This window comes from Gymnoscopelus microlampas, assembly GCF_963454915.1.
Source record: "Gymnoscopelus microlampas genome assembly, chromosome: 12".
NCBI classification, from domain to species: Eukaryota; Metazoa; Chordata; class Actinopteri; order Myctophiformes; family Myctophidae; genus Gymnoscopelus; species Gymnoscopelus microlampas.
The window spans coordinates 23267642-23284337 of record NC_139949.1 but is presented as its reverse complement, the minus strand read 5'-3'; the positions used below and the strand labels follow the sequence as shown (position 1 = coordinate 23284337).

Below are 16696 nucleotides of genomic sequence, written 5' to 3'. Positions count from 1 at the left end.
CTTTGGGTCGACCAAAGTCAGAGAACTGTACAGAAATAGATCACTGGCCATTTGTTCAATTTATTTCACCATAAACTTTCATCTCAATTTAAAAATGTGCACCTGGTTATGTCATCTGCAGAATAAATGCAACTCTGCAGGTGGCACACCTGTCTTCCACTGCCCTCAAAACATTTTTAGCCAGTCTGATGTTCCTTGTTAGTCAGCTGTTCCTTGTAAAGCAGTGTTATGGTGCCCCAGTGTCTGTCTGAGATGTAAGCAGACACTAGCAACTATGAAATAGCATGCAGGTATCACCCAAGTGGTGACTTGACCTGTGCCGTTTCACACTGCTCTCTTGAGGTTTTTACCATCATAATAGTCCAATAGAACCTCGTAGAGGCCCATCTCAGAGCTCTCAAAAGACTAGTGCACTGAATGATTGACCTAATGAGGAAGTAAAGACAAACTAACACAAAATGGGCTGTCATTAAAATATTCTCAGATTTTGTGAAACTACTGAATCTCATTGACATTGAATATTTCCAAAGAGTTTCATACTGAAGTTTATTTTGGAGTGTATATGGTCCAAAATGTAGATGAATTCCATTCATTGTATGCCCTGCTGGTGCCCGGGTAGCTCAGTCGGTAGAGCACTCACATCATGGGTTCAATCCCCGGCACCGCCAACTCAGCGTATGAATAGCACGACTTGAGTGCGGCAACTCATACGGTATACAGTAAGTACTGGGAGCTGATGGTAGGTGTTCTGCTCCACCTCAGCTATCCATCTCCCAGAGGTCTAGCGCATTGAAATGTGGATAGACTTCCAAGTTCTCGGCTGATACCGACAATAAGCCCCTGACCTTGCTTACGTATGCCCTGCTTGATACCTAAATAACTAGTACAGAACTACTGTACCCAGACTTCAAAAAACGATAAAATCATTGTCAGATGTACTATGTTTATTCCAGAGAATCTGTACTACATAGAAAAAATTGCTATCATGCTGAAAAGATGCCCCCTGCCAACTCACCATTGAATATCCCATCATGCCCGTTGGTGTAGTTGCAGGGAACGCCATGACAGATGGTGCCTGGGATGACACACACACACACACACACACACACACACACACACACACACACACACACACACACACACACACACACACACACACACACACACACACACACACACACACACACACACACACACACACACACACAGAAAAAAAAAAGATTAGATTTTTAAGAATCAGGACTCCTTCCACAGATGAAGGCTCCAGAAAGCACTCGTATACTCAACTACTGTGGGCTAAATCTCTGAAAATGGAAGGGTGCAATAATGGATCAGGGTGCTTGGTACGCTCCAGAGTCAGCAGTCAACTGGAGAAATGGCCAGTAAACATGGCAAATTGTTTCATAGAGATACCAAAGAGCAGACTAGCTAAAATAATTAAAGAGACACCAGAGAGAGAGAGAGAGAGATGCGGGAGAAAGAAAAAAATGAGGGAGATTTAGAGGAGGGGATGAGGGGTGCAGAAGTAGAGAGGAGGTGTTGCTGACAGGTGCAGGCCCTCCTTGTGGAGAGGAGAGATGAGAGCGAAGACTTTCTTTCTTTCTTTCTTTCTTTCTAGAGAGCGGCTTGCTGCTCCAACAGCCCTGCAGTGATAACAAACCCAGATTTGTCTCACACCCATCCCTCTAGGGAAGTATATGTTTCATTAACTATTCAGTCATTGGCGAGGGAGACGGGTGAAGTCAGACGTGACGGTGGTGCCAAATTGTAGCTTTCATCACAGACCGCATTTGTTTCATGCATTCAGAGGAGCCTCTTCTTCAGAATGTGTCCCTTTTTACAGGGTTGGGGATGGTTAGACGGACAGCAAACTCAGTGTTCCTGAGATAATGAACAACTGGATGATGATGATAAGGCTTGTGGCTGCATGGCATTAGGGATTGGGCTTGCTTACGGAAAGAACCTGACAAAAGTTGTGAATTATTATATCCGTTTTGTGAGAGGCGTGAGGTTTTGATTGATTGACTGAGTTTTATTTGGTGATAAAATTGATTGAGTTTATTTGGTGACAGCAGGTGAATGTCCATCTGCAGGTTTTATTCTGCACCAGCTACATGGAGAGAAACAACTATCAACTTAGCACATTGTCGCTGTCGGGTGAAAACCTTATATGTCCAAAACCTTTTCAGGAAATGTAAAAAGGATCTTGTGTTTCAATGGATTCAATGTAGTTATTATTAGGTCACAAGCTCTTGCTAATACTTTTCATTGGTTAAATACTCATAAACCCCACACAGAGTCATAGACATTTCTATTTCCCCTTCACAGAAAACTAAATTAAAAAAATGGCAAAACTAGCAGATCTACAAACTTGTGATAGACGGTGAGCTTGTACATCGGGTATTTTAGTTACTTTTGTGCGACACTGTAATATGACGAAGTAGGGCATTCATTTATGAACTGAAAAAATCTAATAGAGGTTTCTGCCCGACAGTGACTGACGACAGGTGATATAAGGCCGCAATCACTAAGCTTAAAGCTCTAGACATGTGTGTCTTTATTACACACAGACCCACAGGGTGTACGACACTGCAAAAACATCAAATGGAGCAACAATTATTTAACAAAAAAATAGTTCACAGTATCTCTTTTTGTCTATGCCGACACATAAAAAGATCTCTACGAGTCTTGACTCTTGATTAACCACTTTAAACCTGGCGTCCCTATTCTGGGCATGTCATAATGGGCAACATTTGGTCATAATAGGCCAACATAATAATGTGTTCAAATGTAGCAACTTCTTATTTATTTAACTCAAAATACAAAAATAGTTCACAGTATCCCTTTCTTTCAATGCTGGTGTATTAAGAGATCTCTACGTGTCCTGATTAACCACTTTACCCCTGGCGTCCCTATTCTCGGCATGTCATTATAGGCGAATATTTGGTGAAAGTAGCATATCTACAAGCTCACAACACGTCGGAACACACTTGTATGATTATTTTCCGCAAAGAGATTTGGTGTAGAGTGAAGAAAAGGAGGGGACCAAGTATATACCCCCGGGGGACCCTGGTCAAATTAGTATATAGAGTTTGAGTGGGTAAGGCCATATTGATACACACGGCTGCGTTTTTAATATGTTAGGGAGGGATAAAAAGCTCTTCTTAATAGGGGTACAAAGATGAGAGTCCCCTTGGAATACTTTAGTATTTTGAGTCATTTGATATTTTTCACGCCTCTTTACAAAGAGCACCTCTTTCATGCATATTCATAGCCACTTGCGGTGTTCCTTCCTTTTGCCGTTTTCTTCAGTTTATTTCTTTAATTTTTATGAAAAGCTTGTTGGGACAATATTAATGTATTCACTAAACAAGCCTTAAGGCAGAAACACTTACATTTACATTGTTGTTTGGACTATTCTGGGTGGAATGAAAAATGTTATTCTTATGTCTGGCATTTTTCAAAATAATGATCAGAATCAAGAGTACATGTCTTGCCTACGGTTGTTTGATTCTCCATCTTAAAAGCTATAACAATGAATATTATGTAGTATGCATTATGATATTGTGTGCCTCTTTCAATACTGCTAAATTGTTAATCTCACTACATGCCTGGTTTGCAGTTCAATAAAGTAACTTTTGGTTTTATTGTCCAATAAGTAAGGGGAGGGATGAGAGTGGACAGAGTTCAATATCCTTTTATCTGCACTGACTAACTTGTGGCAACTGTAATCAATGACAAGACCCAATATAGGACTAGAACCTTCATAATGACAGAATATTTTAGAACCTTGCACCACTAATGATGACAGTTAATTAGTTATTTTACAGTTAAGGAGAGAACAGTCTCTGCCCAGTCAATCAGCATGGTTAAATACTCATCCACTGTGTTGTCAAAGGCTGACAAAAGATGATTAGACTTTAGGGCCCCAGAGGGCCCTATTCACCTTTGACAGGGTTATATTACATAGCCTTTACTAAAGAGGTTCCCAGCAAAGAACACTCGACAACTTTGAAAGCATTGAAAGATGCTGAAAGATGATTCATGAAAAACAAAAGCCTCAAGCCTCGTACCAAATTACTCAGTGGTGCTTCATACAGACATCTAATGCTGAATTTATACTCAGTTGCAAGCCGGTGTCGCGTACCAGATCTACAATGCTTGTAGATCTGCTATTTTCGGCCTAAGTTTTTACCTAAGTATAATACAGATTTTCTTGGAAATACGGAGACACATCTAGACTTGGAATTGTGGAAACTTATTTCCGCTTATTTAACGCTGTGCATCAGTGACACGTGAGCTTGTTGCCCATTTTCGTCCCGCGACATGGTAACATGACCAAGCATAAAAATGTTAAATTTTTTTACACAACAAAAAAATAGGGCTTAAGTATTTAATATCTCCACAGTCACACATGTGGTTAGATTGTCCTGACATGAGGGGGTGTTGGGCCGTTTGCGGGCAGAGTCCCAGCCGACTCATGGCATAGCTGCTGTGTTAATGTGGTCCACAGTTCAGTTTCAGCCTGGAAAGAGCAGTGCGGCTGATAGAAGTGGAGTGCTCACTTGACTGGACAATGTGGAGCAGATGTACGTGAAGCGGTTAATGTCAACCAGTGCATGCCAGCGTTGGTCAGAGAGCAAGGAAATGCTGCAACCATATATACTGTATTATACAGTAGTGATGAACTTACGTATTGGTGGAAATACATGCCGCTCTGAAAGTGGGGCCCCAGAGAACAATTACACAACGCAACAGACAGAAATATTAGAAGAAACACTTAATAAACAAACATTGGTTGGTAGACAATACATAAGATGCACAACACATTTTGGTTATTCAGCTGTACCTTTGTTTGGCAGACATCTCCAAGCCATTTCTCTTAGTGGTAATTCCAACTGATCTTTTTGTGCTAGCACAATATGAAATTTACAGGCCATTAATTGGCCGGCCAAAATAATTCCTCTATCCAGTAAAATCCTCAGTGTTCATTTATCCATGTGTAACTATGAAATTGTACAGCATTAACCACTTAAACCCTAAACATAAGCCACTTTCAGACATGCGCAGTATTATGGAAGTTTTCCAGAGTTCAAACGGAGGGGCTATATGTATGAACGCAACATTCCGGATCAGTAGGATGAGGATCGGACATGCAACAGATTTAATGCGGGAAAGACCCTTGACTTAAGTCCAGGTAATGTCCGATTTGGCCCAAACTGCTCTATGTCTGAATGCACCCGGTGATAGTCCAGTGTATTTCCATTCAGCGAGGGGACGTGTTGATGCCGCTTCTATTGTCGACAAGTGGAGCCTCACCACCGCCCGGGGCATTTGGAGAGAGATACAGTAGTTAACTGAACTTTTTATTAGCGTTTGATGAGTTGTAAATATTCACCGATCGAACATGAAATGACTCATAAGCGGAACAAAACATGAATGTCTCTTTAGTAATTGTAGAGAAGAGCTACACGTGCACTTGTCTGTACATAAAGACCAATGTTATTTTTCCAGCTTGGAGGACGGGCGACTCGTTTTGATGAAAAGTTGTAGCGTAGCTCTGAGCTCGTTGTCTACATTGTGTTTTGTATGGGTGCATCAATCAATGGGAGACAAGCAGTCTGTGGAAATGCATTTGATTCCTTAACCCAGATCCCACCCCTCACCTTATCAAACGGAGAATTTACCTTGATGTGTGAAGTTGTGAACGCATCTGAAAACAGACATTCTCCTGTTGAATGCTACATAATGTGAAAGGCCAAGACTGGACAATGTCTTGACCCGATTCCCCGAACATTTTCCAATGTTTATGTCTGGAAGTGGCTTTAGTTGACCAGATTCCCAAGGGCGGTATAGGCCCCCTCCTGTTTTCGCTCTACACTAAATATCTTTGCCAAAAAAATAGCCAATCTACACACGCTTGTAGATATCGTTAGCCCCAGAATCAAATGAGTTCAAATGGATACATTGACATTGACAAAAATAAGGTATTTTCATATGAAATAAAGTATCCATACCATGGAGGCAGGGTTCCACGTGGTGGAGGGGGCCGTCTTGGGTTGCCAGTTGTTTCCACCTGTGAGTTTCCTCTCACCAGGCTGACTCCAATGCATATCACTGGAGAAAAAGGGAATCCATATGATCAGTCATATGCAGCGCTAGTAGGGGCCAGGGCCCAAAATTGAGGGATTCTCAAAATAAAATACTTACTTTTTCGCCGTACCATTGCCCATTCCCAGATCTAATGGGGAAAGGAAGGAAATAAATTCACAAACCAAAACTGTGTGCTGTATACAAATAAATCACCAGAATGTATCATATCAAAATTACTACATTGTATTAAGAATGCATGCAGATATCAATTAAGCACTTTAAAACTGTTATCCCTATTTTTAGCATTTTAGTCATTATAGGCGTCAAAACGTAGATCTACATGCCCACAATGTGACAAGTTTTTGCTATTCATCATATGACAAAGTAAATAGGAATTAACCAATTGAACCCTATATAGTTTGTTGACCGGAGTCTATGCTACAGTAGGCCCTCCTATTCCCCCCCTCTACACAAACTCTTCACCGAAAATAGACGATCTGAAGAGGTTTGGTAATCCATTTACTCTCTTGATACTCTAAGGTTTGGTACCCCTATTTTTGCCATAAGTCATCAGTTCACCCCAGAATAGGGACGCTATGGCTCATGTGGTTAAGTGGATAATGGGTACTTACTCCCAACCAGATTGGCCAGTGAGGAGTCCAGGTCATCGGACACCAGCTTGCTGGGATATTGAGAGCTGAGGGTCAAGCCCTGACTGGGTGAGTTGGCCACTGTTGGTTTTAGGATGCAGCCTAAAATATCGTCTTAAAGAAAAGGGGGCAGGACGTAGGGAAAGGTTTGGGGCCACAGACCGGGTGAAGACAACACATGAGGACGACAGAACCACACACGACACACAAAACATGTACACAATACCACAAACAACAACAACAACAGAGGACAGTAAGTGTGAGGCAAAGCAAGTGGGGCTGAGAGAAAAAAACAATGATACCGAGACTGTGTAAGAGGAATGTGTGTCACATCAACTCACCCAGTCATGCATATGCCATGCAAAAGCCAAGGCCCCAGAGTGTGTTTACCCCGGGACGAGGAGGAAGAAAAAAATATATAATTGTGAGATAGTAAGCAAAAGGCAGCCCAAAAAACACTCAGTGTAGAAATGATTATGAATGGGAAGTAGAGATCTTCCTTTGGACTAATTAAGTCAACAGTGTCTTGAGTAGCCTACTTCTTTGAACTAAGTACAAGTCAACAACTATTCAGATAAGTCAACACTGTCTTAAGTACTTCTCTGAAATAGTCACAAGTCAACAGCTATTCAAATAAGTCAACACTATCTTAAGTACTTCTCTGAAATCAATTGCAGATGCACAGCCAGATGTTTGATAAGTGATGACCAGTGGCAAGTAATATCTTTTCCACAGGCACTTCCTACTGTAACTTAAAATACTCTAAATCGATGACATAATAGTTCTTGAAAAAGTCATTTTCTTCCTTTACTTGTCGCTGCTTCACACACTCCTCGTTGTCTGTTTATATTTTGTCACATTGCAGTTTTGAGATTGTGTTATGAATGAAAATCATTCAAATGCAAACCATCTCAATGATGAAACAACCCACACTGGTTAATGTCCACACCAAATCCTAATATAACAATACGTTTCAGTATAGAGTTTAACCGTTTTGGAGTCGGTGCAAGCTGAAACAGCATAAAGGATTACAATCTTAAATATGAAACTGGACTGAAACGGTAAATAGCGTGTACAGGGATAGACCAGTGCTCTTAGATTAGGGGCTGAGAAAGAAAATATTTCCAAAATGATGGTGACAAGATAGAAACAAAGGTGTATTTGAATGGCTAGTTGGCTAGATTTCAGCTTTGTGTGCAAGGGTTGTTCCATCAAAAACCTGTAAACTACCATGGGATGTTCTGTACATGTTAAAGGACATAATGGAGTGCACAAACATCCAGGGTATGTGTAGTTCAAACAATGATGGTCTAAACAACTACATCTCTTCGATTGAGTCAATTAAATCAGAAAAATGAAAAAGTTAAGTGTATTTTCATATTATGCCAGTTGTCAACAGCCTCAAAGAGTGACCAAATACACAAATCACCACAATACTTCACAGCACATTCAATGTTACATTCTGTTTGAGTCATGGATGACCGTTATGGAATGGCTTCATTCCAAACATTCATGGCCAAATCAAACATTTAATGGTAGAAACACCGCCGCAATTACACAAACCAAGATTAAAGTCCAACTCGTCATGTTTTACCCAAGAACCAATGAACATGTGATTTATCCCCCAACCTTTAGGTGGCAGCAGAATACATGAGACTTACTAACACTCCTAAAAGAATGTTGCCCATGAGGACACCAAGACTACGTTTGTGTGCAGGGTTCAAAATGAATACCAGCCAAGCACCAAATGGGGGTATATTTTTAATTTTGCTTGCAAGTTTAAGAAGCCACCTAACACACTGACTGGTGATTATTTTTTTAGCAACACAATATTAGCAATGATTGTTTAGCCTCAACAAAATATCTCATGTTCAACATAGCCATAATATTTGAGTGTTCCATAAGGCATAACTCGTCTATTTTCACCAAAATCTCCATTGTAACACTTCACTTCCTGGACATCTTTTTCTCACAGACCCAAATAAGAAACAGGACGCTTTCGTTTAAAAACTAAGACAGTTTAACTCTATTTAGTGGTTAATTTATTATAATTTGGACCCTCCCTTCACAATGTGCTCTTCCCACTGTTAATTCACCACCATAATGTGTTATTATGCATATTAAGTGGATGTATGACACAAAGCTGTGCATACAGTATACATTGAATTCTTTTGGCTGGAAAAAAGAAAGAAAACACTTTCTTAAATTTATCTTCCATACATTTTACTGTTGAGCTAAAAAGAACATTTCAGACCCTGTGTGTGTGCACTGACTGTGCTTCAGTAGACGAATGGGAAGGTACTTACCAGGGGAGTCCAGGTTGTTGCCATTGTAACCAAAGACAGAGTCAAAGTCAACGTTAAGGCCTCTGTTGTTCTGGGTCTGTTGGAGGGTTGGGGAGGCTGTGAACCCTGCTGAGACAGAGAGAAGAGGCATCAGTGTTAGGGCTCCAATATTTTTGATTATTCTATAGATCGAATGTTTTGATTAACCGGATAATATATAATATATCAACATATCGATTAACCACTTAAACCGTGATGTGCAAATACGCTTAGTCTTTGCTAATCGCTTAGTTGGATTAACTGTGCCACCCCATAATAAGTCCACGTAACCTTGTACCCAGCATTATCTCATCTCATGAGGAGAAAAGCCTGGAAAAGCACTACAGCCGAAAGTATAGGGTGGGACTTCCATTGTATGCACTCCCCCCGGAAGCAGTCTTTTTCGACTAATTACTGCACGGTTTTCATAACCGCAAAATGTAAACAGAATGGAAATTCTTATACTTCCGCTTAGATCCTTTCAGTAGCAGTTCTTGTCCAGCCTACAGTCCATTAGATAACCACCTCGGCAGTGAAAACACATGCTTTGACTTGAATGCAGATATTTAACCACGTAAACCCCACTTAAAGAAAATCATAAAATAAACGAACATGTTGCATTTTAAGCTTGCAGATTTTTTAATTAATTTTTTATGTTGCCTATCATCACATGCGCCAAATAGGGATGCCAGGTTGAAAGTGGTTAAGACCAACTGACTTGACAGTCACCAGTATATTTTTCTATCATATTGACCATATTCACACAACAGCCATTTTGCTCTTACGTCATACTTACCCCGAGTACCCAAATCAACGAGCATAGGAGCAAAATGGCTGCCGTGTATATGGTCAATTGATTGTCCCTTGTGTCACTATTCCTCTGCAGCTTGTTACCCTGTCTGGTGATTCCAATTTCGCCATGAAAGTTTAATGCAGCTGGACACCTAATGCATACACAGACTTCCGTGCTCCACTTTCACTTTGGCCACCTCAACCACAATACCTGTTGCACTTTCCAGAGCTGCAAAAAAAAACATATGCGTAGGTGACAGCGGATTGCAGCATATACAAGTATAGCTGAAGGCTTTTTTTCCTGGTAAAGGTAGTAGATACACATCAATCTGTCACAGATACCATTGTGTTATATGTTATAGTCACTACCAGCACAACACATACCATTCCCTCGTCCCCACTTTAAAATACTTTCAGAAGAGGGGACAAAACATCAGTTTGAAACACTGACCGTGCCATATCAGGGTATCACATAATATCTATCAGACAGCACTCCCACTGGGCCCCTAGAGGGCAGGGTACGTACCTCTGAATAGACCAGCTACAGCAGTGGGCTCAGTTTGGAAGAGAGGGGTGGTGGCATAAGGGGATGGCCCACCGAAGGAGTCTGATACGCAGACAGGAAGAACAGGAGGAAGGCAAAGCACCAGAGAAAGAGAGAGACAGAAGGGGGGAAATGGAGAAAGATCAGAAAAATATAGTAGATCAACTAGAGGAAAGGCTGGTTAAGATAAAAAACACAGGTGGCGACTTGCAGAAGAAAAGGCCAGGAAGCTGGCATTCATCATCACATCTTCTAAACCAAGCACAAGTCAAGCTGCTGACGGCAAACTGCACCTAACGGCCAAAAACCAAACAGGGCAGCAGTTACACACGCATATGCTTACAGGCAGGTTTTTAACCACTTAAACCCTCTATACTTGATAAACTTGACATGAGTTGCCTCTGTACTTGGTGCAGTCTTTTTTTTCACTTGACACCAAATCTCCCCACCACCAAATCTCCCCCATCTACAAGCTCACAACCGGTCACAAAGATGTGATGTGTTGTGAGCTTGTACATCTGCTACTTTCTGTGAACGTTCTCCCCAGAATAGGGCTTCTAGAGTTTGAGTGGTTAATGGGTGGGGGCTTTATGGTCTAACATTTGAAATCTATCCGGACACACCACTCGCATATTCCAACTCATCCACATAAAACTTTGCTATACACACTGATGCAGTCACGCAGCTCAAAGCCTAGAAAGCATGGACCAGCCAATTCCAGTACCTGAAATAATGTGCTTTATCTGCATTGGAGTATCGAGGTCAGATGCCAAGGAAGAGCTTGAATCAAAAAATGGATTGTAATGATCTGAAGAAAAACAAAAATGCTGATAAAAATGAATAAAGGTCCATGCAACATGTACATATTGTTGTATGTTCATACAACAAAGAGCCATGTCAGCCAAATACAAACAAAGCTAGAATGCCAGTAGAATAGACTCCGCCAAGAATGCCAAGAGCTATGCAAATAAACAGTGGGAACATAGCCTTATCTAGCAATGAAACAAATATTTGGAATGGGGCAGCATGCCAGAACTTGGCTGAATGTGAGAACAGTGACAAGAAGCTAACTAGCCCTTAATGACAAGAAACTGTACTGGATACAACCTTAAAAACACTGTACAACTGCAGCCTCCATTACTTCCCTCCTTTTACTCAACTTATGTACGTAAAACGAAATAAATCTCCAACCTGTATCCAATTAAACTAAAGCGACTTCCTACATTGACCGCCAACCCCTGCCATGCCATATTTCATTACAGATCATCACAGAGTTGAGTTGCTCAATGAATGATGAATTTTGTCATGCAACTCGTGGCAGAAAACAGGCAGGGGTATAAAACGGTACAAAGCCACACGCTGAAAAAGAAAACAAGGTCACACAATCCCACCAAACACTTCATGGCTGGGTGTCCTAGAGGATATGCTAAGGGCGTCCGAGGACACGGCGGGCAGGTGGACAGCATCGACAACAGGTAGTGTGAGGAAAGGGTTTGAGTTTGGAATGTATTCCTCCATGGCTTCTGCAGCAGAGGTGAAAGGATCTGGGAGGGTAGAGGAAGACAGACAGAAAGGGGCAAACGGAGACAGGAAGAAGAAGCACAAAGAGATGGCGCAGAATAAGGTGAGTAAAAGTTAATTGAAAAAAAAAGGTGCATGCAGAGTATCACACGAGACCACGTGCAGGGAGAGAAATGAGACGTAGTGGGTTATCATACACAAGACCACATGCAGGGACAGAAATGGGACTAAAAGCTGTGATGTATTTTGTTGCGTGCGGTGTCGCACACCGAAAATAGCCACTCTACAAGCTCACACTGCGACGCGCTGTGAGCTTGTAGATCTGTTATTTTCAGTGCACAACACAGGCGCAAAACGAAGTATAAATGCAGCTTTAATGGGTTATCAGACATAAGACCACATGCAGGGAGAGACATGGGGCTTAGTGGGTTATCATACACAGAGTGGGGAGATGAAGAATTTGGGCTGATAATCCTGCTTCCTAAAGAGGTCTGCTGTTCTGCTTGCACTGACCCACATTCTGGGAAGAGACAGCCAGCTTTATCACAACCGCTAAACTAGTCCAGAGTTTAAAGGTCTTCTCGGTTTTATCAGGACAGTTAAGAAGTTAAAGAGTTTATTGACCGCAAACAACCATGGCCAGAATGAAACGAATACATGTATGAAATACAATTCAATCTTAGCTAATCTCCGTGCTTCTAAAAATGTTAGTCAAGTTTTTAGACAAAAACAAAACTGCATATAATGTTTTCGAAAGGTAAAACACTCAAGATGTGTGGATACACAGGAACATACTGTATATATATATTTTTTATATTAATGAATATATTAAAGGATATCATTTGACAGCATTAAGCATGAATGAATTTGTACTTACATTCTTTGCCATGTAAAGACAAACAGTAATATTATCTTACTGAGCAAACCTTATCATTATGTACACACCTTTGATATGAGAATGAGGTGAAATGCTCACCATTAGCAAGCACTTGAGATAGTGTTTCAACTGATAAGCGCAAACTTCCAACATAAGAGAATGATGCTTTCTTTTTTTTTTTAAAGGTTCAAGGAGTAGTGTTCGGGTGGCGCAGGCGTTAAGTTCCTGCCCACCACCACCGTTGAAACTGGGGTTCGGTTCTCCAAAACACCTTGGATGACTCCATGTGCATCGGAGGGGACATATGATTGTCTACACCACTGGTTCCCATACAAAAGAGAAATGTGATGTCTCCCCAGGACCCAAGCTAGTGAAGATAGAAGATCTACAAGCTGTAAGCCAGGGCTCCCCAATAGGCGGCCCACGGGCCATTTGCGGCCCGCGAGAGGCAACTGTATTACTGTTCAAGCAGACTAACAAACACATCTGTAAGTCAATTGTTGATTCTGGACTTATTTAGATTTTCAGTATGTACAACTGGCTGCTGTTAATCTGCATTACTTTTCAAGCAGACTTATTTTGTTTCCAGAGTGCATTTTTTTCCTTGTGTGACCCTCAACACAGGATTTAAGAATCCCAGGCCTAAAATAACACAGTGTCAAATTAGCTCGATTAGAGAAAAAAAAAAAATGGACGATTTGGCACAATGGCCCTTGGCTTGGTACCAGAGACATAATTTGGCCCTTGGGGAACAGTAATTGGGGAACCCTGCTGTAAGCTTATAGATCGGCTATTTTCACTACTTCTTAGACATTTGTTTTCTAATTTATTGAATTCCTTTTTTGTAATTTATTCCAGGAATTCTTTTGAAAAATGAATGGATCTGTTTTTAATTCATGAAAAGGTTAGCATTTTTTGGAATTCTTGTGTAGTAATAATTTTAAAAAAAAATTAGGAAACAAAGGGATATTTACTCGTGACCCACAAATGGGTCCCGGACCAGTGTTGGGAAACAGTGGTCTACACCAGTGGTTCTGAACGCCAGGTCTGAGGACCACCAGCGGTCCAAATGGATTCCTTTACAGGTCTCCCAACTCTGATAAGAGTAGAACTGGAACCAGTGAAACCAAATGGACTCTGGGTGTATTTTGGTGACATTTGTACACTCTCAAGAGTTAAATAAGCACTGAGGATTTTACAGTGTAGACTGGGGTTCCAGTATAGTTAAATTTGAGGGACTAACATACACATGCAGGGGAATTGACTCCCACCCACCTTACAGTAGTTACTGTTGCTATGGCGTCCTGTGCAGGTATGTAAACGTGAGCCAATTCTCAAGCCTATTTTTTGTTCACTCAATGTCCTGCAACCACGCCGTCCGAGTTGGCAAGACGTGGTGGACAGAATAGGTTATAATAACGTGAAGCAAACCCACTGCTCCCTGCAGGCATCTCTGCCAATCACGGCGATGGGAGGCGGGGTTTTGAGGACGATTGGCTTGGGAACATATGAAGGGGGAAATTATCACATTACAGCTGTCGGCAGCATACTCCAAGGACGAAACGGTTTTATACTCGCTGCCTCTCTCTGCTCTGGGTTCTGAACATTAGAGCCGCCCACTTTATACACTGCTGGAATGGTGATTTGACAACAGATCACCGCTGTTTGTTTACAACCTCCGAAGCGCTTTGACACGAAGATTTCACGTTTCTGGCAACAGGCACAGTGAACCAAGTGTGCACTATCTCTTTCCATTGATGAATTTCCATCTGGTTGTGTCTGTAGTCCCTTAGAGAGGGATTATATAGAGGTTTGTGTCCCTCCTAACCTCCTCAGACAACCTTACTTCCAAACTGTCCACAACACTTTGCTGGCAGATCGCTGAAATAAAACGATATAAAGCCATTGAGCGTCTGACCAATCGTTTGGAGTATGCAACCAGCAGTGCAAGTGATTCTTTTTGGAGTAATACCTCCACAATATCCACCAGTGGAGGGATCTATTCATAATATCCAAAAGAGAACATGGGACAACAATAAAAAAGCACGCAGCTCTCAAAGAAGGAGAAACTCCCAAAACTCAGAAAAAGCAACCAACACAACTTTGCAAACCAGTAATACTGTTGCACACCATTTCCCCATTTTGTTCAAGTCTGAAGGACCTTCTTCAAATAGCAACCGTTGCTGAGGTACAGTAGTATTGGACACAGACTTTTTGAGGCAGGGTGTTGGCGAAAGTTCAATTGGCATAACGACTAAATTGGGGAGGGAAAAAAGTTTCAAGGTGCAGAGGAAGGACAACCATTCACGGTAGAATACAAAACTATATATGTTCGTTAACTTCAATATATACAAAAGGTGCATACTGATTAGAGGGGATTAAATACTTATTTGCCAATGTGCCAGAAATGAACATTTACAGACACATTTTCAGCAGATTTAGGAATAAATAAATAGGTGTGCATTTTCTAATCTCAACCATGAATAAGACTAATGCTAAGAGGGCTTTTCTTTTCGCCATTGTCTGATCTTATTCAGATGTAGTTTGTTCATGAATAATAAGTGATAATTGATGTTATTCAATGCCCACTCAGGCACCAAAGGGCATGTTCATGTTGGGGCTACTAATACGAGCTGTACAGTATGTGCGTCAATGGGCATGCCCACACAGTGTGTGTGTGTTCATATGGTTCATGTCGCTGGTGTGTGTGTTGCTGTCGTGTGTGTTCATATATGTTCATGTTGGGACTACTAATGCGAGCTGTACAGTATGTGCGTCAATAGGCATGCCCACACAGTGTGTGTTCATATGGTTCATGTCGCTGGTGTGTGTGTTGCTGTCGTGTGTGTTCATATATTTCATGTCTTTGGTGTGTGTGTGTGTGTGTGTGTGTGTGTTGCTGTCTGGCAAAAACCTTGCATCTCCATATTATTTTTTTCCATAAATTAATGCCCTACTTCGTCATACAACAGTGTCACACAAAAGTAGAACATTTGACGCATTGTGAGCTTGCAGATCTGCTATTTTGTTTTATAAATATTGAACCAATGAAAAGTATTAACAAGAGCTTGTGATTAAATAATACTATTAAATCCATTAAACACAAGTTATTCCCCCCCCCATTTCCTGAAAAGTAACGGTTTTGGATATACAAGGTTTCCACCCGACAGCGGCGATGTGCACGTGCAGCATGGCGGTGTGTGGACTGAGGTGGTGCCAACGTGCAGAGCTCTCACCTCCCCATGTGTTTGCAGCAGGCATGCCGGCAGAGAGAGGCAGCTCCTGCTGGAAAGCTGGCTGCAGGTCCAGCAGGTCATTGGCTGCCTTGGAAGTGCTGGCGGGAATGAAGAGAAGGGCAATAGAGGTCATTCGTTAGTATAAGCTACCAAGTTTTCACACCCAACTTCAAGGTTCACCATCGCTATTCAGAAAAGAATTTAGGATTCGCATTCCCCCGTCCTCCATCTTAACCACTTTGAACCTAGTGTCCTTCTCCTGGGCATGTCATAATAGGTGGATATTCTTATTCTGGGCATGTCATAATAGGTGGATATTTGGCTAAAATAGCAGAACTACAAGCTTGCAAAGTGATGCATTGTGAGCTTGCAGTTTGGCTATTTTCAGGAAAAAAAGATTTGGTGTCGATGTCATTGAAGTATGTAGGGTTTAAGTGGTTAAACCTGTGAATAATAAATGCAGTCGAGACACAAGACTGTTCCATCCAGCTCCCCCGTGGTTTTCCCAGACTTAATGACGGGTAGTGGACAGTCTCCTCCAAGACCAGTTCACAAATACATGCAAAAGAACAACTTGACACTATGGTGTAAATCAGCCTGAGCAAGACAGGCTTCCATGAGTACCTAGAAATTACACTCAATCTAAATAGAGTGCCCTC

At 41.5% G+C, this 16696-nt stretch overlaps 1 protein-coding gene across 15 annotated transcripts in view; it reads right to left on the bottom strand.

Annotated features, from left to right (window-relative positions):
* Positions 1–16696, bottom strand: part of picalma (phosphatidylinositol binding clathrin assembly protein a) — a 49397-nt gene that overhangs the window by 3975 nt on the left and 28726 nt on the right. Inside the window, exons 13-22 of one of the 15 annotated variants that reach the window (XM_084074840.1) lie at positions 16038–16135; positions 11795–11947; positions 11128–11211; positions 10386–10466; positions 9050–9154; positions 6726–6857; positions 6211–6241; positions 6018–6117; positions 4694–4717; positions 1016–1075 (exon numbers count right to left, since the gene is read on the bottom strand). In XM_084074840.1, coding sequence (XP_083930966.1) covers positions 1016–1075; positions 4694–4717; positions 6018–6117; positions 6211–6241; positions 6726–6857; positions 9050–9154; positions 10386–10466; positions 11128–11211; positions 11795–11947; positions 16038–16135 — 868 coding nt within the window. Of the gene's footprint in view, positions 1–1015; positions 1076–4693; positions 4718–6017; positions 6118–6210; positions 6242–6725; positions 6858–9049; positions 9158–10385; positions 10467–11127; positions 11212–11794; positions 11948–16037; positions 16136–16696 lie in introns of all 15 variants that reach the window. The other 14 variants (XM_084074847.1, XM_084074849.1, XM_084074848.1 and 11 more) reach the window with 14 other exon arrangements.